General features: G+C 45.7%; 1 protein-coding gene across 2 annotated transcripts; it reads left to right on the top strand.

Moving 5' to 3' along the window:
* The first annotated feature begins 81 nt into the window (after positions 1 to 81).
* Positions 82 to 21,753, top strand: TMEM170A (transmembrane protein 170A). Of its 2 annotated transcripts, none has more exons than XM_074968302.1 (3): positions 82 to 243; positions 15,086 to 15,187; positions 17,222 to 21,753. In XM_074968302.1, the coding sequence occupies exons 1-3, from the start codon at positions 129 to 131 to the stop codon at positions 17,350 to 17,352; spliced, it is 348 nt and encodes a 115-aa protein (XP_074824403.1). In that variant the 5' UTR covers positions 82 to 128; the 3' UTR covers positions 17,353 to 21,753. The 2 variants fall into 2 exon arrangements, with proteins under 2 accessions (XP_074824403.1, XP_074824401.1); XM_074968300.1 differs by having other exon boundaries at positions 15,086 to 15,256.
* The last annotated feature ends 6,193 nt before the right edge of the window (positions 21,754 to 27,946 follow it).

The following is a 27,946-nucleotide window of genomic DNA, read 5'->3' as shown; positions in this document are numbered from 1 at the left end:
ACCCGACGGGCGATCCGCGGTGCGATTGGCGCACAGAGCCGTCCGTTCCGCCGGGGCGGGCTGACGAATTCCGGGAGGCCCTCTCAGGTGAGGCGCTGAGGCTGCTCCCTACCCTTAATGGCGGCGGAATGGAGAGCAGCGAGCCGGGCGCGGGCGGGCTCCTGCAGCAGATCCTGAGCCTGCGCCTTGTACCGCGGGTGGACAATGGCACCCTGTACACCACCCCGCTGGACAGCTTCCCAGGTACTGGGCTGGCCCCGCCCCTTTCCGGGACCCCGACGCCCTTCCGCGTCCCCTCCGGGCCCTGGCTCCGGGCCCCGGCTCCCGGCCCCGGCCCTTTCCGGGACCCCGACCCGGTCCATTCTCCGGCCCCATCCTTCGGGACCGCAGACCCGCCCCCGCTTCGTTTTCTGAGCCCGTCCCTCCGGGACCCTGAGCTCGCCCCATGTTCCGGGAAGCCGGCCGCCGCCGCTCCCGCCCCGTCCGTTCTCCGGACCCAGCCTCGTCTTTCAGGACAGTCTCCAGCTGCGCCCACATCCGCCCCGGCCCTTCTCCCCCGGGCCCGATTCCGCCCCCGGGCCCGCCCCCCTCTTCCTTCATCAGTCTGTGTGTTCTGGTCACATTCTCTGTCTGAACTAAGCAATGCCAGGCTCTGGACTCACAGTTTTCAGTGCTTGGCTCCAAGCCCCCCTGCCGTCTGTCCTTTAAGAAAGGGTGACCAGAACTGAACAAATCTAATTGTGGCGGTGCTGAAACCATCAGCCAGAGCCTGTCCACAGGGCTCCTACCCTTGAGATCACTGATTAGGTGATGGCCACACTGGGAATCTTTTTTGTAAAAATGTCCTATAGGTAGGTAAGGTTAGAGAACAGAATTGTGGTGTCTCTCCTAGAAAGAAGCTCATCAAATGGGTTTGCATTGCCCCTAGATTCAAGCAAAACCCTGCCAGGCCTTCAGCAAGTTTTGAAACATGGTAAATGCCTGGGAAGCAGATGTGAGAAATGGTGATTAAGTGCTCTTGGTGACAGTAATAGGTCAAGTGCAATCAGGCAGTGACTCCAACCTTTAAAATCAATTGATTGATTGTGTCCCACACGCACCAGCCAACAAAACCATGCTTCTATTTTAAAAGCTGTAAGTAAAAACTGCTCCCTCCCCCCCCCCCCCCCGGCTAAATGAATGTGGGTACAAATAGGGGTCACTTGAATCAAAAGCTATTAACCAGGATGGGCAGGGATGGTGTCCCTAGCCTCTGTTTGCCAGAAGCTGGGAGTAGGGGACGGGGGTGGATCACTTGATGATTACCTGTTCTGTTCATTCCCTCTGGGGCACCAGGCATTGGCCACTGTCAGAAGACAGGATACTGGGCTAGATGGACCTTTGGTCTGGCCCAGTATGGCCGTTCTTATGTGCTTAATCCTCTTTATTATTGGTCCCCTGTATGGATGGATATCTTTGACAGTACAGTTGCTTCTCCAGTTTTCATGGCATTTGACACTCCGTATAGAGAATGGCATTTAAAATAGAGGGACAAGTTTACAGTGTGAGCAAAAACAGGCTGCAGACTTACAGTGTACGTACAGGTTTCAGAGTAACAGCCGTGTTAGTCTGTATTCGCAGAAAGAAAAGGAGTACTTGTGGCACCTTAGAGACTAACCAATTTATTTGAGCATGAGCTTTCGTGAGCTACAGCTCACTTCATCGGATGCATACTGTGGAAACTGCAGAAGACATTATATACACACAGAGACCATGAAACAATACCTCCTTCCACCCCACTCTCCTGCTGGTAATAGCTTATCTAAAGTGATCATCAAGTTGGGCCATTTCCAGCACAAATCCAGGTTTTCTCACCCTCCGCCCCCCCCCCCCCCCCCACACACAAACTCACTCTCCTGCTGGTAATAGCCCATCCAAAGTGACCACTCTCTTCACAATGTGTATGATAATCAAGGTGGGCCATTTCCTGCACAAATCCAGGTTCTCTCACCCCCTCACCCCCCTCCAAAAACCACACACACAAACTCACTCTCCTGCTGGTAATAGCCTATCCAAAGTGACCACTCTCCTTACAACGTGCATGAAAATCAAGGTGGGCCATTTCCAGCACAAATACAGGTTCTCACCCCCCCCCCTTTTTTTTTTTCCAAAAAACACACACACACAAACTCACTCTCCTGCTGGTAAGTCTGATACATACAGTCTGTGTGTAGTTTGGAGCTTTCGAGTGAAGCCTTTTCTGATTATTACAGTATTGCTAGTTGAAGCAAGTGTAAAAAGGGGCTGCTCTTTGGTTAATTGTTGAGAGGCTAGACGCAAGGGTGGCTTTGCTTGCATTAAAAACTACTAGGAATCTCATTATAGGTTTGGTATCACTTCAGTCACAAATGCAGGTTGTGTTTTACTGAACTTGGTTTCGTTCTAGAGAACAGTGAGAGGGAACTCGATTTTGTTTACTCAGTAGGAAGGCTTTTCTAACAGCGATCTCATTGGGGAATTTAAAAAAATAGTCCTTGGCTATTTCTCTAACTTCTACACTTGAGACCTTGTTCGCTGCAGTATTTAAGCTGCTTTTTTACTGTGGTGCTATATTTAAATATATATGTCTCAAGATTCAAAGATCAGAAGGGACCGTTGTGATCCTCTAGTTTAACCTCCTGTATAACACAGGCCAGAGAACACCCCCCAAATAATTCCTAGAGCAGATTTTTTTTAGAAGAATATTTAATCTTGATTTAAGAGTTTCGTATTATTCTGAGTGCAGAATATAGAAGTGGCAAGGTTGCTTGATTAGTAAACAAAACAAGGAGTTACAGGTAATGCATTTTGTTTGAACCAACTCTATTAAAATCGGTAAGCTGTTACGACTCCAACTGCATTAAATAATGCATTAACAAAGCAATAGGTGCATCGCTGTAGTGGCAAATTCAATTCAGAGGTACAATTGATAACTTTTTTTTGAGGGAGAGTTAATTAATTTGTAGCGCTTTTGTTATTTTAAAAAGATTAAGCAAGACTTGAAAGTGCATATCCATACAGAGCTTGGTATTGTAATACAATAATAAGTAATAAGACAAAGGAGAAGTACAGCAGGAGTTCCTCATTTCAAAGGATGTTTACAATAGCAACAGGTGTTCTCAAAGATCATCATTTTAGTCCTCTGGCAGAGCTATCAGGACGCCAGTCCCTACTCTCAAAAAAAAGTTTCCAGAATCTGTGGTATTAACACTTGTCACATTACAAGACTTTAAATTCCTTGCTTGGTTAACCTGAAATAACTTCTGCAGAAGTAGTACAGGAGTCCTTGTCAGCAAGCTTACAAGTTGAGTTCTGTTTCATCATGGGAAGAAAAACTCAGTCAGTTTTTCTGCCAACTTAATTTAACTGCTTCCTAATGATGCTTGAATCCAAGCTGTTGTCCTGGAGAGAGAGCTGCTTCTGAAGTACTACACTTAAACAAGAGTAAAAAGTTGCCTTCTGTTTCTAGGCATCCCTATTGCTCAGGTTCAGAGGCAGCTATTCTCTAGAAGAACAGGTGCAGAGCAGGTTTCAGAGTAGCAGCCGTGTTAGTCTGTATCTGCAAAAAGAAAAGGAGTACTTGTGGCACCTTAGAGACTAACAAATTTATTTGAGCATAAGGTTTCGTGAGCTACAGCTCACTTCATCAGAGCAGTAGTTGTCAAAGGATCAAAACAAATGGCAAGTAATAGCATAGATTGCATATTTATACCTGCCTCTGGAAATTTCCACTACGTGCATCCGACGAACTGGGTAGTCACCCACGAAAGCTTATGCTCCAATACTTCTGTTAGTCTATAAGGTGCCACGGGACTCTTTGCTGCTTTTATAGATTTCTTTATTACTGTACTCTGCTGTTTGACTCAAGGATGTGGTTTTCAAACAGCCCATGAGTGTTGGAAATCCAAGCTGTTAACTAATTTTCCAGCAGAAATCTAGCAGATAAATAACACAGGATCTTTATGCCATGGCACTTAGGTTTTTTTTTCCTCTCGGGGTCAGTACTAGAATTTTTTTTAAATACTCAAATAAGATTTTAAGGGTGCCCTAGCACCAAAACTTGCTTCCATGTTGACTGTCTGGGTGAATCCATCTCCTATTTAGTCAGTTTACAAATACAACTTTTCCTTAATTGCCAGTCCTGCAAACTCAGCTGGGGATATGCAGGTCAAGATGGCTTCTATCTGGCTTGTGCATCATCACTAGGGCCCTAAATAATTCACAGTCCATTTTGGTCAATTTCATGGTCATAGGATTTTAAAATCATAAATTTCATGATTTCCGCTATTTAATTCTGAAATTTCACAGTGGGGTCCTGACACAAAAAGGAGTTTGCAGGGAGGAACAAGGTTATTGTAGGGCATGTTGCAGTACTCCTTCCCTTACTTCTGCACTGCTGTTGGTGGTGGCGCTGCCTTCAGAGCTGAGCAGCTGGGGAGCAGTGGCTGCTGGCCAGGAGCCCAGCTCTGAAGGCAGAACTGCCACCAGCAGCAGCGCAGAAGTAAGGATGGCCTGGTCTGGTATTGCCACCTTCACTTCTGCAGAGCTGGGCCCTCAGTCAGCAGCCGCCGCCTTCTGACCGCCCAGCTCTGAAGGCAGCAGCACAGAAGAAGGGGTGGCATGGTATGGTATTGCTATCCTTACTTCTGCGCTGCTGCTGGCGGGGCGCTGCCTTCAGAGCTGGGTGCCTGGCCAACAGCTGCCACTCTCCAGTTGCCCAGCTCTGAAGGCAGCACAGAAATAAGGGTGGCAATACCGTGAGCCCCCTAAAATAACCTTGTAACCCCCCTGCAACTTCCTTTTGGGTCAGGGACCCCAATTTGAGAAACACTGGCCTCCCCTGTGAAATCTGTATAGTATGGGGTAAAAGCAAACAAAAGACCAGATTTTGCAGTCCGTGACGCATCTTTCATGGCCATGAATTTTGTAGGGCCCTAATCATCACCAATAACAAAAGCGACAGGTCACATCCTGCCTGCAAGGGTAGCTCTAGCCCTTGTCCTGAATGGGGTTGCATGAGTGTAAATGAGGGCAGAATTTGGCCCTGCAGTTGTTCCGCTCTGCACCAGCCAGCATAGAATCCAGCAGTAGTTGTGTTGACTCATTGACTGCTTTTTATTCCAATCGTGTTATTGTCACAAAACTGAGCAAGTCTGACTCTATACTGTGGGGAGCAATTTTCCTGCTAAGGAGGTGCTACCATTCTTATTCAGTGTCACTTTCAAGCTAGATCATGGTGTGCAATGCATAGTCGTATCCCTTGGCCATTGCCAAGGGATAAAGAAATTGCTCTCTTGATCTCTTCCTTACCTTCCCCCAACCCCACTAAGAAGGCTCATTTTCTGACAGCGATGCAGACCAGTGCAGTATTCTGTCTAGTTACTGCTTTTTCAGGTTCCTATTCCAAAACAATTCGGTGTTACTTTGATCTCCTTAGAATCATAGAATATCAGGGTTGGAAGGGACCCCAGAAGGTCATCTAGTCCAACCCCCTGCTCGAAGCAGGACCAATTCCCAGTTAAATCATCCCAGCCAGGGCTTTGTCAAGCCTGACCTTAAAAACCTCTAAGGAAGGAGATTCTACCACCTCCCTAGGTAACGCATTCCAGTGTTTCACCACCCTCTTAGTGAAAAAGTTTTTCCTAATATCCAATCTAAACCTCCCCCATTGCAACTTGAGACCATTACTCCTCGTTCTGTCATCTGCTACCATTGAGAACAGTCTAGAGCCATCCTCTTTGGAACCCCCTTTCAGGTAGTTGAAAGCAGCTATCAAATCCCCCCTCATTCTTCTCTTCTGCAGACTAAACAATCCCAGCTCCCTCAGCCTCTCCTCATAAGTCATGTGCTCTAGACCCCTAATCATTTTTGTTGCCCTTCGCTGGACTCTCTCCAATTTATCCACATCCTTCTTGTAGTGTGGGGCCCAAAACTGGACACAGTACTCCAGATGAGGCCTCACCAGTGTCGAATAGAGGGGAACGATCACGTCCCTCGATCTGCTCGCTATGCCCCTACTTATACATCCCAAAATGCCATTGGCCTTCTTGGCAACAAGGGCACACTGTTGACTCATATCCAGCTTCTCGTCCACTGTCACCCCTAGGTCCTTTTCTGCAGAACTGCTGCCTAGCCATTCGGTCCCTAGTCTGTAGCGGTGCATTGGATTCTTCCATCCTAAGTGCAGGACCCTGCACTTATCCTTATTGAACCTCATCAGATTTCTTTTGGCCCAATCCTCCAATTTGTCTAGGTCCTTCTGTATCCTATCCCTCCCCTCCAGCGTATCTACCACTCCTCCCAGTTTAGTATCATCTGCAAATTTGCTGAGAGTGCAATCCACACCATCCTCCAGATCATTTATGAAGATATTGAACAAAACCGGCCCCAGGACCGACCCCTGGGGCACACCACTTGACACCGCCTGCCAACTAGACATGGAGCCATTGATCACTACCCGTTGAGCCCGACAATCTAGCCAGCTTTCTACCCACCTTATAGTGCATTCATCTAGCCCATACTTCCTTAACTTGCTGACAAGAATACTGTGGGAGACCGTGTCAAAAGCTTTGCTAAAGTCAAGAAACAATACATCCACTGCTTTCCCTTCATCCACAGAACCAGTAATCTCATCATAAAAGGCGATTAGATTAGTCAGGCATGACCTTCCCTTGGTGAACCCATGCTGACTGTTCCTGATCACTTTCCTCTCATGTAAGTGCTTCAGGATTGATTCTTTGAGGACCTGCTCCATGATTTTTCCAGGGACTGAGGTGAGGCTGACTGGCCTGTAGTTCCCAGGATCCTCCTTCTTCCCTTTTTTAAAGATTGGCACTACATTAGCCTTTTTCCAGTCATCCGGGACTTCCCCCATTCGCCACGAGTTTTCAAAGATAGTGGCCAAGGGCTCTGCAATCACAGCCGCCAATTCCTTCAGCACTCTCGGATGCAACTCGTCCGGCCCCATGGACTTGTGCACGTCCAGCTTTTCTAAATAGTCCCTAACCACCTCTATCTCCACAGAGGGCTGGCCATCTCTTCCCCATTCTGTGATGCCCAGCGCAGCAGTCTGGGAGCTGACATTGTTAGTGAAAACAGAGGCAAAAAAAGCATTGAGTACATTAGCTTTTTCCACATCCTCTGTCACTAGGTTGCCTCCCTCATTCAGTAAGGGGCCCACACTTTCCTTGGCTTTCTTCTTGTTGCCAACATACCTGAAGAAACCCTTCTTGTTACTCTTGACATCTCTTGCTAGCTGCAGCTCCAGGTGCGATTTGGCCCTCCTGATATCTTTCCTACATGCCCGAGCAATATTTTTATACTCTTCCCTGGTCATATGTCCAACCTTCCACTTCTTGTAAGCTTCTTTTTTATGTTTAAGATCCGCTAGGATTTCACCATTAAGCCAAGCTGGTCGCCTGCCATATTTACTATTCTTTCGACTCATCGGGATGGTTTGTCCCTGTAACCTCAACAGGGATTCCTTGAAATACAGCCAGCTCTCCTGGACTCCCTTCCCCTTCATGTTAGTCCCCCAGGGGATCCTGGCCATCTGTTCCCTGAGGGAGTCGAAGTCTGCTTTCCTGAAGTCCAGGGTCCGTATCCTGCTGCTTACCTTTCTTCCCTGCGTCAGGATCCTGAACTCAACCAACTCATGGTCACTGCCTCCCAGATTCCCATCCACTTTTGCTTCCCCCACTAATTCTACCCGGTTTGTGAGCAGCAGGTCAAGAAAAGCGCCCCCCCTAGTTGGCTCCCCTAGCACTTGCGCCAGGAAATTGTCCCCTACGCTTTCCAAAAACTTCCTGGATTGTCTATGCACTGCTGTATTGCTCTCCCAGCAGATATCAGGAAAATTAAAGTCACCCATGAGAATCAGGGCATGCGATCTAGTAGCTTCCGTGAGTTGCCGGAAGAAAGCCTCATCCTTGCAGCATGGAATAAGTTTTGGTAGTATGAAGAGATTCAGAGAATTGTGCCTGTATCTTGGCTGCTATAATAAACAAATGATCAGATTGTAGACGCTCAAGGGATTATTACAGGGCTGTTTACACTTGTGATACATCAATTCCAAAACTACAATGTAGCTTTCAAATTGTTCTGAAGTTAGGGCAGGCATTTGTAATGGCCGAATGTCGTCTTAGCATTGCCATTCCCAATACGGAGCAAACTTCTGTAGCTGCGTGTAGTGAGGTCACAGCTTGGTCCCTTACATCATGGACACTCTTAGGGTACATGGTCTATGTCTTGTTTCCTCTTAAACTCTTTAGAGCAGGAACTTTGTCATCCTATGTGTTTGTACAGCACCTAGCACAGTGGGAGCCCAATCCTGATAGGAGCCTGTTAGGGTTCCCTCCCCATTTTGAACTTTAGGGTACAGATGTGGGGACCCGCATGAAAGACCCCCTAAGCTTATTTTTACCAGCTGAGGTTAAAAACTTTTTTAAGGCACAAATTCTTTTTTTTCCCCCCCCTTGGGTGGGTACTGCTGCCACCACCAAGTGAGTTAGACAAAGATTTAGGAAAAGGACCATTTGGAGTTTCTGTTTCCTAAAATATTTCCCCAAGCCTCTTTACCCCCTTTTTTGGGGAGGCTTGAGAATAATACACCAACCAAATAGGGAAACCAGATTTTTAAAAAAAACAGAACTTTATTATAAAGGAAAAAAAAGTAAAAGAAGCACCTTGGTAAAGTTAGGACGGAAGGTAACTTTACAGGTTAATCAGATTTAAAACACAGAGGATTTTCCTTTAGGCAAAACTTTAGTTACCAAAAAAAAAAAAAAACCAGGGATAAACCTCCCTTTTAGCACAGGGAAAACTTACAAGCTAAAACAAAAGATAATTTAACGCATTTTTTTGCTATTACTTACTATTTTCATAGTATTAGATATATTATTTTAGTAGGAACTGGATTGCTTGCTTGGTCTTTTCTTTTGTCTCCCAAGAGAATATCCACAGAGCCCAAAACAAAGCCTTCCCCCCACCCCCAGATTTGAAAGTATTTTCTTTTCCCATTGGTCCTTCTGGTCAGGTGCCAGCTAGGTTAATTGAACCGATTAACCCCTTACAGGTAAGGGAGGGATTTGATGCAACCCTTAGCTGTATGTTTATGACATGCACCCCAAATCACAGACTGTGCTGGACAGCCTACTTCACACTGGCTGTGATTTTTTTCTGGAGCTTTAGGAGAAAACAGAGTTAATAAGACACATGCACCTTTAGATATACTACTGATTATATAAAAACTAACAATATTTTCCACATTTTAAGGACGATTTTAACCAGTTGATTTTAGGAAACTTTTACGGGAGAGTTCATTAGCCACTTTGTTAGAAGCTCCCGAAATGTGTTGTATTTTAAAATTAAAATTTTGGAGAACTAAACTTCACCGAAGAAGTTTTTTGTTATTATTCTTGATGTTATGAAGCCACTTTAGCCCAGCATGGTCAGTTTGCAGGTGGAAACGCCGTTCCCAAACGAATGGGCGTAGCTTTTTTAGAGTGTACACAATGGCGTAACATTTCTTTTTGCTGATTGACCAGTGGCTTTCCCTTTTAGACAGTTTTTTGCTGAGAAACACAACAGGATGGAATTTTTGATCCGGTCTTTCCTGCATTAAAACTGCTCCCACACCAGCTTGGATGCATCTGTGGTTACTAGGAAAGGTTTGTTAAAGTCTGGGGCCCTTAGCACAGGGACAGACATGAGTGTTGCTTTAAGCTGGTTAAAGGCCTTCTGACACTCTTCAGTCCACAGAACTGCATTTGGCTGGGTTTTTTTGGTTAGGCCTGTCAGTGGGGCGGTGATTTAGCTGTAGTGCGGTACAAATCACTGTAATATCCGGCCAAGCCTAAGAAGGATTGGACCAGTTTTTTTGACTTTGGGACAGGCTAGTTTGGATACATTCACTTTGGCCTCTAGGGGGTTGATAGTTCCTTGACCTACCTGGTGTCCAAGGTAAGTTACTCTGTTTAGGCCTATTTGACACTTTTTAGCCTTAACAGTTAGTCCTGCCTCTTATATGCGCTTGAAGACTTTTTGCAAATGCTTCAGGTGTTCTGCCCATGAATTAGAAAAGATGGTCACATCATCAAGGTAGGCGACTGCAAATTTTTCCAATCCCACTAGGAGACTATTTACAAGTTTTTGGAAAGTGGCGGGTGCATTTTGCAGCCCGAAAGGGAGCACGTGAAATTCATACAGTCCTACATGGGTGATGAAGGCTGACCTTTTCTTGGCGGATTCATTCAGCAGTACTTGCCAGTACCCCTTGGTTAAGTCTAAGGTAGAAATGAACTGGGCACGTCCCAGTTTTTTTAATAGCTTATCTGTACGTGGCATTGGATAGTTGTTTGGGCGAGTTACAGCATTTAGCTTATGGTAGTCCACGCAAAAGCGTATTTCCCCATCCAGTTTGGGAACTAGAACCACTGGAGATGCCCATGCAGTGTTAGAGGGGCGGATTACGCCCATCTGTAGCATGTCCTGGATTTCCCGTTCTATAGCAATTTTGGCTTGAGACACCCAGTAAGGTTGGGCTCTAATTGGGCGAGCATTACCTGGAGTGGTATGCCCAATGGCTCAATGGAGTGGTATACCCCCATGCTCAATGGAGTGGTATGCCCGTTCGGGCCGTCCTGGGGTGGCTGAGATCATTGGTGCGAAGCTAGTGCACAGCTTCTTGATCTGCTGTCGCTGCTTACGCCCAAGGGTCATGGAGAGGTTTACGTCTTCCACGCCACCATCACTTATTTCTTCGTAGTAGACCCCTTTAGGCCACTTAGCGTCGTCTCCTCCCTGGGCTGTAAACTGACAAACCTTTAATTCTCTGGAATAAAAGGGCTTTAGAGAATTAACATGGTACACTTTAGGCTTTAGGGTCGAGGTGGGGAAAGCTATGAGATAGTTAACAGCTCCCAGGCACTCTTGGACCGTAAATGGCCCGTCCCACAATACTTTTATCTTATGGGCCTGGAGCTCCTTCGAGACCATGACCTCGTCCCCTACTTTGAAGGAATGCTTTCTGGCATGGTTATCATACCAGGCCTTTTGCTTTTCCTGAGCATCTTTTAGGTTTTTTTCTTGCAAGGGCTAAAGAGTCTCGGAGGGTGTTTTGTAGGTGGCTTACAAAGTTCAGAATGTTAGTTCCTGGAGAAGACGTAAACCCCTCCCATTGCTGCTTCACCAACTGTAATGGCCCCTTAACCTCATGGCCATACACAAGTTTAAATAGTGAAAACCCTAAACTGGGATGTAGTACAGCCCTGTAGGCAAAGAGCAACTGCTGCAACACTAGGTCCCAATCATTGGAGTGCTCATTTACGAATTTACGTATTATGGCCCCCAAAGTTCCATTAAACTTCTCCACCAGGCGATTTGTTTGAGGGTGGTAAGGGGTGGCAACCAAGTGGTTCACCCCTTGAACTTTTCAAAGGCTTTTCATGGTTCCTGCAAGGAAATTAGTTCCTGAATCCGTAAGGATGTTGGAGGGGCAACCTACCCTGGCAAAAATATCTGTTAAGGCACACACTTTTAGCCCTTGTGTTGCTTAGAGCTACTGCTTCCGGCCATCGGGTGGCAAAATCCACGAAAGTTAGGATGTACTGCTTTCCTCTGGGTGTCTTTTTTTTGGAAAAGGACCCAGAATATCCACAGCTACTCGCTGAAATGGAACCTCAATTATGGGGAGTAGCTGGAGAGGGGCTTTAACCTGGTCTTGGAGTTTTCCCACTCTTTGGCACACCTCACAAGACCGGACATAGGTAGAAACGTCCTTGCCCATTCCCTCCCAGTGGAAGAACCTCCCCAAATGGTCTTTGGTCCTGTTCACCCCAGCATAGCCACTAGGATGATGGTGGGCTAAGCTCAAGAGCTTTACCCGATACTTAGTTGGAACTACCAACTGTCTCTGAGGATGCCAGTTTCCTGGTGCCCACCAGAAAGAGTTTTCTTGTATAAAAGTCCTCTACCACAAACTGGGATCGATTAGAAGAGTTGAGAGGCAGTGGGTTGCTCTGTGCCGCCATCCAAGCTCCCTGGAGGCTTTCATCTGCTTCCTGCTCTGCCTGGAACTGTTCCCTTCATGCTGGAGACCTCAGTTCCTCACTGGATGGTGGACCTGGGCTTGGTCCCTCGGGAAGCTACGCAGGGGACGGGGCTGGTTCCAGGGATGGTGACCCGCTCTCCACGGGTGCGCTAGGTTGGGGTTCAGGCTCCGGTTGAGCCTCTTGCGCAGGTTTAACTGCTGCTGCCAGCGCAGGCTCGGTGGGGCCCTCTGGTGGTGGAGCAGTAGACGGGGTTGCAAGGGCTGGACTCAGTGCTGGCAATGGTTCTGGTGCTGGTTGCTCCGCCAGTTCCAGTTCTGGGCCTGGCTCTGGCTGGGTCTCTGCAACTGGATCCACTACGGCTGTTGCAGACGTTGACATGGGGTCTGGTTCCACCACCTCAGTCTGGGTCTCTGGTATCACAGACTGGGCCCTTGTAGAAGGCTCAGGGACAGAGCTATGTGTGACAGCTCGCTTAGCCTAGCTGCGGGTGACCATTCCCACCCTCTTGGCTAGCTTCACATGATTGGCTAAGTCTTCCCCCAGCAGCACAGAACTGGGATAATCATTATAAGCTGCAAAAGTCCACATTCCTGACCAGCCCTTATACTGGACAGGCAACTCGGCTGTAGGCAGGTCAAAAGAGTTTGACTTGAAGGGCTGAATCGTCACTTGGGCCTCTGGGTTGATTAAGCTGGGGTCCATTAAGGATTGGTGGATAGCCGACACTTGTGCTTCAAGTATCAGAGGGGTAGCTGTGTTAGTCTGGATCTGTAAAAGCGGCAAAGAGTCCTGTGGCACCTTATAGACTAACGGACGTATTGGAGCATAAGCTTTCATGGGTGCATCCAATGAAGTGGGTATTCACCCACGAAAGCTTATGCTCCAGTACGTCTGCTAGTCTATAAGGTGCCACAGGACTCTTTCCCACTTGTGCTTCAGTGTCCCTCCACACGATAACCTTCTTCCTGCCCACACTCACAGTTTCCCTTCGCTCTGAAGGTATTTGGGAGGCATCTGGGCCTGAGGACCTTTGGTGTGACCCCAGTGCAATGAACTGTAATCTATTGGGGTTTTGGGGGCAGTTGGCCTTTACATGCCTCAGCTCATTACATTTAAAATATCACCCAGCTGACAGGTCACTGGGGTGGGGTGGGTTGCTGGAGAATGGTGTGGTGGGACGATAAGGTGTCTGGGGTTTTCCTTGGGGTGTAGTTGGGGCCTTGGGCTGTCCTCGGTGGTAGGGTGTGGTCTCGGGGTGTCCCTTCTGGTATCCACCCAAACTGCTACCAGGGTTGTTCCTCTTTGCTACCTCCACCCGTTTTGTTCTGATTTGCCCCGCCTTTTAGACGGTCTGGGACTGCTTGTATTGATCAGCATAAGAAGCAAGACTTTTTGCTGAGTCCATTTTCTTATCCCATAAACAATGTTGTACATCATCATTGGTCATAGTCAGGAACTGCTCCTGGACAACCAAATCACATATTCCTTCAAAGCTAGTTACATCCCTGCCTTTGACCCATTTATTTAACAGATCCTTTATCTGGTTTACATAAGCCACATTACTTAGTCCAGCCCCTCTCTTAAGGGCTCTAAATTTTACTTGGTAAGTTTCAGGTGTAATTTGAAATTGTTTCAAAACCAAATCCTTAAATTTACCATAGTTAAAAGCATCCTCAGTAGGCATCTTGTTGAATATGTCCAGAGCTCTTCCAGTTAATTTTTCTACCAATGTGGTCACCTTGTGATCATCAGGAATTGAATGGAGGGTGCACAGCCTCTCAAAGGTGAGGAAATACTCAGCAATATCACTGGATTCATCATACTGCGGACATAGTCTCTCCCATTTGTGGATTTTTGGGGAAGTGGAGTCAGCAGCTGAAGGGTTTCGTCTCTTCAACTCCATAACAGCCAGATCATGCTTCCTCTCCCTTTCCCTCTCCTTCTGAGCATGCTTCTGGGCCTCCATAGTTCTCTCATGGGCAGCCTCTTCTACCTCCCTAGCAGCTTTTTCTCTGTCCGTTTCTGCCTTCACTGCGCTCTTGTGGGCAGCCTCTTCTGTCTCCCTAGCAGCTTTTTTTCTGGGCACTTGTGCATCAATTTCCATCTGTCTGAGTTTCAGCTGTTTTTCATGTCCTTTTAATATCCTGAGGTTTGTGCTTCTGGTTTAAAATGATCCCACCTCTGCCACCATGTCAGGGTTCCCTCCCCACTCTGAACTTTAAGGTACAGATGTGGGGACCCGCATGAAAGACCCTCTAAGCTTATTTCTACCAGCTTAGGTTAAAAACTTCCCCAAGGCACAAATCTTTTCTTGTCCTTGGATGGGTACTGCTACCACTGCAAAGTGAGTTAGACAAAGATTTAGGAAAAGGACCACTTGGAGTTTCTGTTCCCTAAAATATCCCCCCAAAACCTTTCACACCCTTTCCTTGGGAGGCTTGAGAATACTACACCAACCAAATAGGGAAACCAGATTCTTAAAAAACAGAACTTTAGTATAAAAAAAAAAAAAGTAAAAAGCACCTCTGTAAAATCAGGATGGAAGGTAACTTTACAGGGTAATCAGATTCAAAACACAGAGGATTCCCCTCTAGGCAAAACTTTAAAGTTACCAAAAAAAAAAGGGGGGGATAAATCTCCCTCTTAGCACAGGGAAAATTTACAAGCTAAACCAAAAGATAATTTAATGCATTTTTTGCTATTACTTACTATTTTTGTAACATTATTTTAGTAGGAGCTGGATTACTTGCTTGGTCTTTTCTTTTGTCTCCCGAGAGAACACCCGCAGAGCCCAAAACAAAGCATCCCAGATTTGAAAGTATTTTCTTTCCCCATTGATCCTTCTGGTCAGGTGCCAACTAGGTTAATTGAACTGGTTAACCCTTTACAGGTAAGGGAGGGATATTATGCTACCCTTAGCTGTATGTTTATGACAGAGCCTTTGGTAGCGGCTGTTGTGTTCAGGTAGACGGTGAAGTGTCCTGTCTGAGTCAACTTTCTTTCTCCTTGCCTTGCAGAAATGTGGTATGGTGTATTCCTGTGGGCACTGGTGTCCTCTCTCTTTTTCCACATCCCTGCGGGATTACTGGCGCTCTTCACCCTCAGACATCACAAATATGGTAGGTTCATGTCTGTAAGCATCCTGTTGATGGGCATCGTGGGACCAATTTCTGCTGGAATCTTAACAAGTATGTTAGACTTTCCAAAGTACTCATTTGACTAATGGGTGTCTCTTGGTGAGAGTTCACTTCAGAAGCTTGCTGAAGTGGGCTGCTATTTCTTCCCCATGAGAAAGGAACTAACATCTCAAAGTAAGGGTCCTGCCCCATGTGCTTTAAGTTAGACCTTCCCATGCAGTTTCTTAATGCTCTCTTTTTCTAGTGCCTTTCATGGAGGATTTCAAAACAGGCTCAAATGGAGCACAATTAACATTGAGCTGGATGATAAATGTGGAATCTAACTGTGGCACGTCTAGTCACTTTCAGACTTGAAATATATTTAAAATATTTTACAGTGATCTGTATGACAGGTTTCAGAGTAGCAGCCATGTTAGTCTGTATCTGCAAAAAGAACAGGAGTACTTGTGGCACTTTAGAGACTAACAAATTTATTAGAGCATAAGCTTTTGTGGTCTACAGCCCACTTCATCGGATGCATAGAATGAACATATAGTAAGAAGATATAGATATACATACATACAGAGAAGGTGGAAGTTGCCATACAAACTGTAAGAAGCTAATTAATTAAGATGAGCTGCTTTTAGCAGGAGAAAAAAACTTTTGCAGTGATAAACAAGATGGCTCATTTAGACACTTGACAAGAAGGTGTGAGGATACTTAACATAGGGAAATAGATTCAATATGTGTAGTGACCAGCCACTCCCAGTGATCTGTTTCAGAGTAGCAGCTGTGTTAGTCTGTATCCGCAAAAAGAAAAGGAGTACTTGTGGCACCTTAGAGACTAACCAATTTATTTGAGCATAAGCTTTTGTGAGCTACAGCTATTTGAGCTATTTATTTATGCTCAGATAAATTTCTTAGTCTCTAAGGTGCCACAAGTCTTCCTTTTCTTTTTCCCAGTGGTCTGTATGTTTGCCTGAAACTGAACAAAGGATTCTGAGTCATGGGCACAAAAGATTCTGGTCTACGGTGTCCCACAACTCATTGAATAAACAATTTATCTAAAGAAGCCCCATACAATACGCCATTCAATGAGGCATTAGCAAGGTTTTATTATTACCCCATTTTACTTCTGGACTGTGATTGGTATCACATTGCAATGAACGTGTAATGTGCTACTGCTGTCCTTCATAGGATCCAGTCCCGCATTCTCTCTCTGTCTGCCGTACTCCCACCTTGTACTGGGAGTATATGTCTGTCTCAAATAAAATGTTTTGCATTTTCCCCAGTGAAATCCCTTCCATTGCCCAGATCCTTCTGTAGTATCCAGTCTCCTCTCCTGTCGGAACCTCTCTCTACTTTCCTTAAATTGTGAGGATGGTAAACAATGCATCCGGCACATGTGTATATGTATACCACCTATAGTAAAACCTGCCAACAGTGATCACCTATAGGATAATAAAATCGCAGTACCTCCATGTTAATTGTGGTGTTGTGACAGTCTGATAGGGTGGCTGGGAAACTAAACCCTCCTTTGGTGGCTGTTACGTGTGGACAGGGCTGTTCCATAGTTAAAACTACATTAAAAGAATGCTGACATGTCTCGCTAAGAACTCTTTGCTGTTGTAGGCATTAATGAAGTGAACAGTTGGAGAAGAAAATGTTGAAATCAAGACTCTAGTCTTAACTGCTGAATAAAGAGAGCAATTCTTTCCAACTACTTAGTTTTTAAAATGTACTTCAAGTGTTTGGTTTAAACAGATGTCTGGTTAATGACTGGAGACTTTACAAAGACCAGGCAAAATTTTGTTTATATTGCTTTTTGCAAGCACAGTTATTTGCTAGCATGATTATTTTCTTTTATTTAGATGTAAAACTCCAATGTATTCAGTGGTTTGGACATCTAAATAACCAAAGCTGAACATACAAAAATAGACCAGACCGTGAGATTGGCCCTTGCTGTCCATTCCTGTGTATGACTAAAAGTTTCTATCTCAAACTTGCCATAGCACATTAACGCTCTTTTCTTATCAGGTGCAGCTATTGCTGGAGTTTACAGAGCTGCTGCAAAACAAATGATCCCCTTCGAAGCACTTACTCTAGGTGTGGGGCAAACGTTCTGTGTGATGGTGGTTTCCTTCTCACGGATTTTAGCAACTCTATAGCATTCCTCTGGAGACTTGAGTCTGAAGATCAAATCGGGAGGGGAGAAGATTTCGACTGCGTGGCAGAGGTAGTCCATGAATATGGCAATTTTTCAATCTCTGGGCAGAAAACAGCATGAGACGAAGATCCTGGACATACCTGGAAGGTGTTGTGTCTGGTTTTCTAAAGGCCTGGTTCTGTCGCTGATTTGGTAGCAGAATGATTTAAACTAGGGAAGAGATCTAATCTGAGGGGTTATGCACTCCAAATGAAGTTCCTCAACACAATGTTGGTTTGTTTAAAATTGGCTTCTCTAAAGTACAAAAGCAGGCACAGTAAAAAGGCTTGTCTTGATTTTCTTGTAGCACAGCTGTGTCCACACTTCCCTGGAAAATAAGGGGTTAAATATTTCACAGATGCTACTGCAAGCATTATCATCTTCAAACCAGAATATACTGTTTGATCAGTCTTCAGTCTGTTGTAGACTTGGTTGAAACTGAAGCTAATTTATTAACATTTATTTTGTTACATTTTGGTAACATTAAGTGCCAAGGTTTTTTGGGGGGAGAAGTCATAGGATGCGAGAGGGGAGGGCCGGCCACTGGGGTTAGTAGCGTTTAGTATAATGTTGCAAAAAATGAACTGTTATAGAAACAGAAAGAATCCACAATGTGACATAGAGAGGTTCTGCTGTAGAAATATTACTACTGAGTGACCTGGCAGGTACAGAGTTCAGTGAATGCTTTGACCTCTCGCTACTTTACGCTTTGTGATGAACCTTTTTTAAAACACTTTTTAAAGATGTGAAATGCAGTTTTTATGAGCTATATTAATTGGCCTTTCTGCCCCCCCCCCCCCCGCCTTTCTAATGATAAGTGTTGGGTTTAGTGGGGGGAGCAGCAAAAGGAAACATCATTTTAGATACTTGGAAATGGAAATTACAGTGAAATTACCAGCCACCATATACCTTCTGTTAAGGCGGCAAATTCTGGTGAATGACCACTACCCCAGCAACAAGTAGTTTTAAATCATATGTGTATCCCTCTTGATCTCCATGCCTTGAAAAAGCCTGACTTTGATTAAGCTTTTGTTAGTTCTCCCTTTAAGTACTTAAAGTCTTAACATGTTTACAGTGGCATGAAGGTAATTCAAGTTTTAATTTGATGTTATAATAATCAGAGGTCCAGAGATTTAGAATTCTGCATCTGGCTTCCATGAGTCACAGCATGTGCCAGGTGTGTGTCTTAATGGGCCACTTGCACATCCTCCATTCTAAATATCTGGGCCTAACCATCTCTGAGATGTCTCTGTAGATTGGATGCCTCTTGGGGGGTCCCAGAAAGTGCCTGGGTGATTTGCCCTTCCTTCAGTGACTAGTACTTCCAGGAAACATGATCTCTTCTGTCCTTTCTTTGTTTTTTAAGAAAAGGATTTTAAACTTCTTTCACTCTCTGCCCTTTTGACAGAAGCACTTGTGCAGTAAGGGCCCTTGTACAGCCATGTGCTTTCTGTGTTCTCTAGGGCCTGGGGACTAACCCTAAGCATTCCTTTAAGGCTATGTAGCCATCTGCAGCTTCCCCGCTGTTTGTCATGGTGCCGAGGGCAATGTATTTGCATTTCCAGATCCACTTGCTACAAGGGAAGCATCAGATGTGCCCATTAGTAGGGCATCTGCTCCTCAGGAGACACTTAAAAATCGTTGGTTTTTTTTTTACTGAACTTGTTTTTAATTATTTTATTGGCAAACCAGATTGCCTTTTACATCTAAATTTCTGCTTCCTTTTACAATAACACCCATCACTTCCTCCTTACCTAATGCCATCTATCATAAACAGCCAGAAGAGAGGTATTGCACTTTTCGCAGCATAAAGAAATTGTCCTAGCATAATAGTCTTATATTGCCCATCAACAGTTACCTGGAGAGGCAATTTATTGTGATGAGGCCTTCCTAGAATCGGTCTAATGCTGACTGGTCTAGTTTTAATAAAAAAAATACAAGCTGTGGGGTAATCTGAGAGAGGCTTTCATGTGAATGCCTAGTCTTTAGGTGGCAAAGCTTCAAATTAAATGTAACTGCTGTTGTAACACACTGAACACCAAGTAACTTGTACTAAGCACTGGGAATTCTAAATGTATCCTACATGTGTTATGCTGCATGGACAGGGCTGTCATTATTACCCTTGTATCTATCTCTCCTAGTGGCTCAGGCTTGGGTTATTTTAGCCACCTCAGACTCCTTCCCAAGAGTCTGAAAGGAGGAAAAGCAGTCTAAAATGAGCTATGTAAAAGTCACCTTGTATCCTGTCCTCTTTCCCATTTATCTCGAATATCTGCACAGCATAGCCCATGTCCTAAACACAGCTTGCTTTGCAGATGATCCTGAATTTTGTTGGGTACAAAATTCCTTCGTCTATAAAAGTCTTGTGCCATGGGGCTCTTGTCAGGTACACTCAATATCTTAGAATCTTTTCTTTATGGGGGCCACTAGAAACTGGCGTTCCAGACATTTGCAGTGACCCCTGTGCTTGTGTTCCCACCCCGTGTTTGGATTCCTTCAAGAGCAAGGATCATACCCCATGGGAGAGCTTAGCAGAAAAGGCTTCATGATATTCTGACATGAAAGAGCTGAGAATCTGCAGGTCTCACATGAGGACAATCCAGAGGGATAAATGAAGCTGGAGAGCAGGTGCCCTCATCTATACAGTCAGTTTTGTTGAACCAGCAGTCCCCAAATCCAGAGGGTTGGAGAGGAAACTTTGTTGTCCTGCTGCTGACTCTTCCTGTAGGGATGTGAAGGAAGTAGTGGTGGGAGGCGGGAGCTGGTGCCAAAAAGTTCTCCTAAAAGATCTCTCAGCTCACAGGTAGCGCACTGCTGCTTTCCATTGCCACTCACTAGCAGAGGGCATCTTTGTGCTTTTGACCATTAATTGCTGTGGTTTGAACTTGAATGAAACAAACTCATAATTATGAGCTAGAACAAACATGAAATTAAAATGGCTTAGAGCAGTGGCTCTCAAACTTTTTTTACTGGTGACCCCTTTCACATAGGAAGTCTCTGAGTGTGACCCCCCCTTATAAATTAAAAACACTTTTTTATATATTTAACACCATAATAAATGCTGGAGGCAAAGCAGGGTTTAGGGTGGAGGTTGACAGCTCGTGATCCCCCATGTAATAACCTCGTGACCCCCTGAGGCGTCCTGACCCCCAGTTTGAGAATCCCTGGCTTAGAGCAACTGGAAGACCTAGCAGCTGTTCTATTTTCTACCTATTTAATTTCCTTAACTACCATTTATCTGTTCACCTTAAAGAGTGTGAATATGCATCTTCAGTAGGCATTGAGTGTTGAATGATTTGTTATCTGTAGTGTTTATCTGAATTTGCCCAGGTCCAGTGAATTTTTCAGGGAGCGGTCTTGTAAAGGTGACCAATCAGGTCTTATCAAATACTGAGTCCCAGGGGCAAGGCTGTTCATATTATTTTAGTGATAGGGGAAACTTCATGAGTGCTCTGCTATCTTCAGTGTTCTCTGGTTGTATTCTCCACGCTCTGTTGAAATGCAGAAGGCTACAGAGGAGACATCCTTCTCTCTCCTTTCCCACGCAATAAACCTAACCCAAAAGAAGAGCTTTTGTGCTGATGCAACAAATCCATTATTAAAAGCAATGTCTGTTTTCCACCCCCACCATCAAATGTGCTTGCTCAGTTCCTTAATGTCCTTTTAAACTTTAATTAAGCAAGTAGAAGAAGCTCACAGTTAATCTTCAGCTGGTATGAATGGACGTAGCGTCACTGAAATAAATAGGGCTATGCTAGTTTACAAAAACTGAGGATCTGACCCTCAGCCTGTACATAAAAATATTTACTGGGAGGCAGGGAGGGACTGAATCTTAAGAGCCAGTGAAGACACTGTAATAACAGTTCATGCCTAGAAGGTAGCTCTTTGTCACCAACTTTTTATCACAGGTCTGTGTAGCTGTTGCATGGGGCTGTTAAAATGGCACAGGCTTGTTTGGGTGCAGTGCAATTCCCACTGCATCATGGGGCAAAATGACCACAACTAGCAAAGAACTTGTAGAAAAATGTGAAAGCATAGGTTCTGTTGCCTGACTGTTGAAGGTGCATTTCACCCTAGTCCAGAGAGCCTGATTAAAGGCTTAAGTGAAGCAAAAAGCCTGTCAAGAGGCCTTCTGCCCTGGAGTCATTTTATGCCTGGAGCAGAGGTTCATGGTCCTGCTGTTCATGTGTGTGCACATACTGTGTGCTGGTTTGAACCAAATCAGCCTCCCTTTCTATCTCACTCACTGCTACAGCCAATATGAACAAATTTTGTATAACAGAAAACAATGTAAAAGTAAATTCTATTTTTCTACTGACACTTCTAATGCTGGTGTAGCTGTTTACCAATAAACTCTAATGATCGCTGTGAAGCAGACCTGTGTACATCCTCTTTGTAGAGCAGTGGGAGGGTGGATAGTGGTGCTTCACATTCAACTGTTTCCTGTTGCTTTGTCTTAGTGAGCTAATATAGATAGAGCATTAGGTGAATTTCCTGGTAAAAGTCCAATTTGTTGTCTATGGAAATCCACACTATCTTCCCGCCATGCCTGGAGTCTGTTATTTCAGTAAGCTCAGCTGGATCGTGCACAGTTAATTTGGTGTCTATAACTGCTGTTGTAATATTTTGTTTTTCATCAGAGGCTCTCCAAATGCTACACAAGGGTCAGGAAGCATGGGGGGGGCGACGGGGAATGAGACTAAGTGATGTGCCCAAGGGCCCACGAGGTCAGTGGCAGAGTTGTCTCCCCTCTAACTACTAGGCAATAATTTCCCTTAAAAGAAATGTCCTCCTTGTGTCCTGAACCCATAACCTGAAAGGCTTCATTGTAGGACTGAGGAGAGAGACTCAGTAACAACGCTAGTTCAGACAGAGATGTTTATTCATGAGATGCAGATGGGTGCTAGGATGTCCTGTGTACGCTGCTGGTGAAATCATTCCTGTAGGCCAGGCTCTCATCATGGCACAGTTCTTCCTGTCCAGTCCACTATAATCCCATGGTGTTTCTCAGAGAGGGTGGAGAGCACTTTCAGAATTCCCTGCACGCTGTCCTCCACCGTCCTCTCTGCCTGCAGCAAGCACGCAAAAGGGGGAGAATGAAACTCCACTCATGTTTGAAGCACCTGCCCCAGGAAAGTGGGTTCTTGGCCTTGATGGCAGCTCGCCCACACCTTCCTGTGCTCGCTGCTTCCTTCTGGGAACACAGCTAGCAAATCCAGGCTGTTGCTGGGGGGTGGGGCCAATAGTCACCTTTCTGGAAGGAAGGGGGAGCATAGATCTTGTGCAGCTGTGTGTGGGGAGGTGGAAATAGGGACTGGAGGAGAAGCTGCAGTAGCTGCTGGACCTCCCAAAGTTGGAAGCTGATCAAGTTCTCATGGCCAGGTAGAGGCACAAATAAGAACAGGGGTTGAAGGGGGGAGAAATATTGGGGGGGACAAAAGGACATGGGGACACAGATGAGGCAGGATGGGGGATGCAGCTGGAGCACATGGGACCAAGGCCATAGGTGAGATACAGATGGGGACGCTGGAAGATTGGGGGAGGTGGGGAGAGGAATGACTGGAGAGGGAGGAAGATTAACCCCATCATACTTCCAGAAGACACAAACCACATCCTCAGTTATTTCCTATCCATCTGCAAGAGTGTGGATTGCACCAGAGGGGGAAATCACAGTGGTCTTGTGCTCTGATGATCCTGGGGCTTACCAGTGAAGTGACTACAAATGCTGGTTTTACTGGGACACTCCCAGCTTTCACAGTGTCCTGCAGCCCCTCTCAGGACTCCGGAAACGTCCTGGCTTCTCACTTCGTTCATCAAACCGTGTTTATTTTACAACTGCAAAATGTTTACTCAAAAGAGGGGCGTTTACTCTGTGTTTAGCCGGAGCAAACAGTGCAGTGGGTGCAGGAAGTGTTCAGTGCCAGCAGTGGCTGGAGTGCAGAGAAAAGCCAAATGAGCGGAGACGTTATCAGTGCTGTTCATTTGCTCCAAATGAATGTGAGCAGCACATGGCCAGGGGATTTGATTTGGATGATGCTAAATGTCTGAGTCTGGCCAGCTTTTCCCATTAGCAAAGTTTTCTTGGTATCAGCAGCAAAGCAAAGCACCACTCTGGTCTGAGAAATGGAAAGAGATGGCAATGAATGATTTGTGTCTTGCTTCTGGTACCTGGATGCCTATATGAATCTTGGACTAAATTCTCTTCTTTGCTACACAACTGCCACTCCATTAACGTCACGGGGGTGGCACAGGTGTAACTAAGACAAGATTGGGTCCCTTTGACTTAGAACAGAGATGAGTGAAATTCTAGATCTCTTCAGCTGCTTTTCTTCCCTGGAAACCGAAGTAGAAGCTACAAATTCTCAGTTGAAGCCCTGTGACAGGCAGACTCTTACCTGGGTCACCAACATTAGTCCCACAACATTGATTTTATACATGTCCAACATATCTGCAGGAGTGGCTGGCTCCAGGGTGTTCTCTGGCATAACACCAGCTTTATTAGCAAATTCAGGCCAGATCCTCCTAGATGGGCCTCAGCTTTCTTTGCAACGGCCTGGATGCTTGCGGCGTATGTAGCTTCTGGAGAGAGTGATGATGGGATTTATTATGAGCATGGGTTAGTTTCATTCCTGATACTGTGTGAAATAAATATGGCTGAGGTTATGGTGGTTTGTGCTGAAGAGAGAGAGATGTCCTCCCTTACCAGATTTGCTCTCGGGAGATACTTGTAGAGCTGTGGCTGGTTCCTTCAAGCTATGAATATATCACATACAAAAAACTGCATACCAAGAAAGTTAATTAGGTTACAAAGTCAAGCCCTCAGAAGTAAGATTTGCAGCTTTACAATTGTCTGCACAACCTTAATTCTGTTCCCTGGCCCATCCAGCTGTGCACTGAAGGAGACATGCAGCCTGTGGAAAAAAGAATATGTGGTCATGTAATTAAGAACTGTATCATGATGTAGGTTGCACAAGCAATCTTAATTCTGGCAATTCCTAACTTTTGGGACCTTGATTTTTCAATCTAATTAACATTCTTTTAATGTAGTTTTTCATCTGTCATTTCCTGGGTGGGGGCGTTGGGGAATGAAAAAGCTAAAAAGAAACTCTGTTAGTTGCACCTGTCACCACCCCACTTCATCCATCATGAATACAGCTTTGAATTGTGAATGCTTCAGCACAGACTTCTACCACTTGTCTACAAAACTAAATACATTTGCTAGCAGTAGGAGAAGGTTGTTATACTGGAAGGGGATGAGTTGGTGTCATCGCATTCAGGGAAGCCTGATTTGCTTTCTCTCCCCACCCTGCGAAAGTCAGGAGCTCTTGCCACATGTGGTGTCCCCAGAGAGGGAGCTGCACTGGTGCTATGTATCAGATCAGAGGGATGGTCAGACAGGAAACCCAGCTGGCTCCCTTCTATCCCCTCCCCACCTCGCCCTGCTACAGCAGCTCAGGCATCTCCTGGTCATTTGTCTGTGAACCCGCACAGAGGGGAGATTTGGGGAGCTGACTCTGAGGAGGGAATTCCACCCCCGAATGCCCTGGCTGATAGCCACAAGACGTGAGTGGAAGCAGGGAACAGATTCCAGGAGTCCGACTGGGGCTGGGACATGCCACTAATGGGCAGTTCCGTGGTGATTCCAGGAGCTGCAGTCAGCTGTGTCCCTTTGATCAGCAGAGGGAAGAAGCAGAGAACATGTGCTGGGCTGGTCGTAAGGGGAGAGATATAACAGGCTTGGTGTTGTCCCAAATGCTCCATTCTTTCACCAGGTGTCACTTTTGTGCCGGCAAAGGGTGCCATGGGATTTGCTAACTCACTGGTGCAGCTGGCAGTTTGCCCTGCCCATTGCCCACAGCCTGGCTCAGCCATGGTACAAAGTCAGCTTTCAGTGATAACAGATAAGCCTGGACCTAGCACCATCTCTGGGCTGCTTAACTCTCGGGCTTGGTACAATCAGGAGGAGTTTACCTTTGCTGCCTAAGCGCAAGGCCAGATTCAGGTGGGATCACTTACTCCGCAGGGCTTTGTGTTTGCTGCTGCAGAAATAACAGCTGCTGACAGCAGGGATCAGCACTGGGAGTGGCTGAACTGGGCTGGGCTCTGACTCAGCTGTAAGTGGAAGAAAGGAAAACTGTGCTGCCCCAGGTCAGATATTTTTGGAGGAGGGGCACAGTGCAGGTTTGGATGCAAGATAAGAAAGAAAAGGAGTACTTGTGGCAAGATAAGAAAGGTTCCCCTGTGAAGAGAACAGAAGAGGGAAGGGTTGGAGCGAATCTGTGCAGTGGCCACACGGGGGTGTCACAGCACAACACCTGGGCGCGCTCAGATGCATAGCCAGTAGTTTGAACTGCTGCGCCATGTAGACATAGAACCACAAAGGGCCAGTTTCTCTGCTGGTGGAAATTGGTTGGTGTAAAAGCTCAACAGAGCTGGGCAAAAGGACTGTGAAGGAGAGTTAGAATGTAGGGCATTTGCAAGTGTTTGGAGAGAATATACCTAGCAGCAGTATCACAAGGTTCAGATGCTTTTAAGGCAAATTTTTGGAAGCTAAAAGATATTGCATTATGGAACCACCAAAATATGGTCAAAACTTAGGGGAAAACATTTACAAAAAATTCAGTTTCCCCCCCATTTTTTTCAGGGTTTGAAGTAATCTTCCATTTTAAAAAATTTTCATTACTTTTTCAAAAATGTTAAATTTCCTTTTTTTTCCTATTTATTTCTCTGTTTTCTCTCCCCTTCCCAGCCCCTTCTTTCCTCTTTCTCAGAAGATGCAATAAAAATGACTAATATCCAGGGTTTTTTGTTTGTTTGTTTTCTCCCACTCTGTAACTTTTCAAAACTTCTCTAACTTTGGAAAAGTTTGCAACAGAAAAAAGCAAACTGTAGGATTCTGGATCTTTTCAAAATGCCCTCACCTTTTAAAGGATTCCAGAGTGATAAAGTCTCAGCATTTCCTTCTTCCACTGTAACTTTTCCAAAGTTGAAAAAAGTGGAAAAGGGAAAAAAGAGAGAAAAGAAAATTGGACACCGCCCCCCCCCCCCATCCAATCTATTCATTTAGTAGGGGGGAAATTAGAGCAAGGGGGAAACTTAAATATGAAATTTCCAACATGTGGGGGTTTTCAAAAACTGAAAGGAAAAATTTCATTTTCTTTCAAAATTTCCTATCAAAAATGACATTTTATTGTGAAAAGTTTGGTTTCCTAGGAATCCCCCACCCCTTTGTTGTTGTTGTTGGGACTATACAAATTCTAACTCCTCAGAGAGTGCCTCAGCAAGGCTAAACCCCACTGCCTTGGGACACTGATTCTGCTGTTACACACGTGTGATCCTCTTCATTTGAATGGGGTCACATGAGGGTAAGTGAGAGCCCACGTTGACCCTGGGTCTGGAAGTTAGTGATGCCTGGGAGCTCCAACCTGAACGTCACCCAAATTTGCACAGGCTCCTTAGAGCACCTCCCTGCGGGTTGTGCAGCGGTTGGTACCTGATCCCAGTTTGCCAGGCTGCTGCAGAATACCACAATAAACAGATATGTCCTTGGGGAGTGATGTGGAATGAGTCAGTATTTTGGACTTTAATGGGGGTGAGTTAATAAAACAACAGGGATTAAGGCTACAGAATCTTGGCCATGGGAGCCAGAGTTGCTTAAGAGCAGAGGGTGGGGGAGCAGCATCCGAGTGGCAGGGTCTGGAGGTGCTGGGATTGGCAGAGGACAGAATGTCTCTGGGGTGTGAGGAGTCACAAGAGCAGATTGGCAGCACCATGTACCCACTCTGCACAAGGCGCAGGGCAGAGGAAAATCAGGCCCAACGTAGAGTTGGGTAAAAGTGGAGTCAGCCCAAATCTGACCTTCTGTTGCAACAGGAGAGGTTCCCAGATTTAACAGAACCGGGGTTTCTGGGGTGGAAGGAAATATACAACTGCAGGCATTGTGGAAGACAGGCCCAGGCTGCCCTACATGCCCTTCCCTGCCCCATAGCCCCACGTGCAGGGTGCATGCTGGGGTGTGTGGAGGAGCCAGAGGTGAGCTGGGGGAGAAGGAGCAAGCAGCAGCACTGTCATCCATCAGGCAGTGCAGGGGGCCTCCTGGCTGCCTATGTTGCTGCATGGGCTGGTTCATCCCTGGACCAGGAGGGTACAAATGTGGCATAAAACCACCTTCCCCCACCCCTGCCCCCTTCAGTAGATCTGTGAGGTTTATATTAGTCCACAGCAAAAAACAGCACCCTGCACCTCCGGCCTTGTCTAGATATGAGAGGTCAGTCAACTGAATTGTCCTCTAGTGAGTAGGAAATGCCTTTGCACCCACACACAAACCTAGTGCAATCGGTGTTTCACTGGCCATCGGTCATGTCAGTGTCTCCAATAGTTTGCAGGGGTCACCTTCAGCTGATACTAGCTCAATCAGCAGAGTTCATGTGAACACATCTCCCTATCAAGATAATGCTATTGATGCAAATAGTGCCCCAGTTGCGCACCGTGTACCAGTCATGGTAGAAGTAGCCTGTCTGGTCACCTTTGTGCACCCTGCTGCGGAGGGGTTATCT

The sequence above is a fragment of the Natator depressus genome, chromosome 12 (genome assembly GCF_965152275.1).
Source record: "Natator depressus isolate rNatDep1 chromosome 12, rNatDep2.hap1, whole genome shotgun sequence".
Taxonomy (NCBI): domain Eukaryota; kingdom Metazoa; phylum Chordata; order Testudines; family Cheloniidae; genus Natator; species Natator depressus.
The sequence above is the reverse complement of the archived record's forward strand: the minus strand, read 5'-3'. Positions and strand labels throughout refer to the sequence as shown.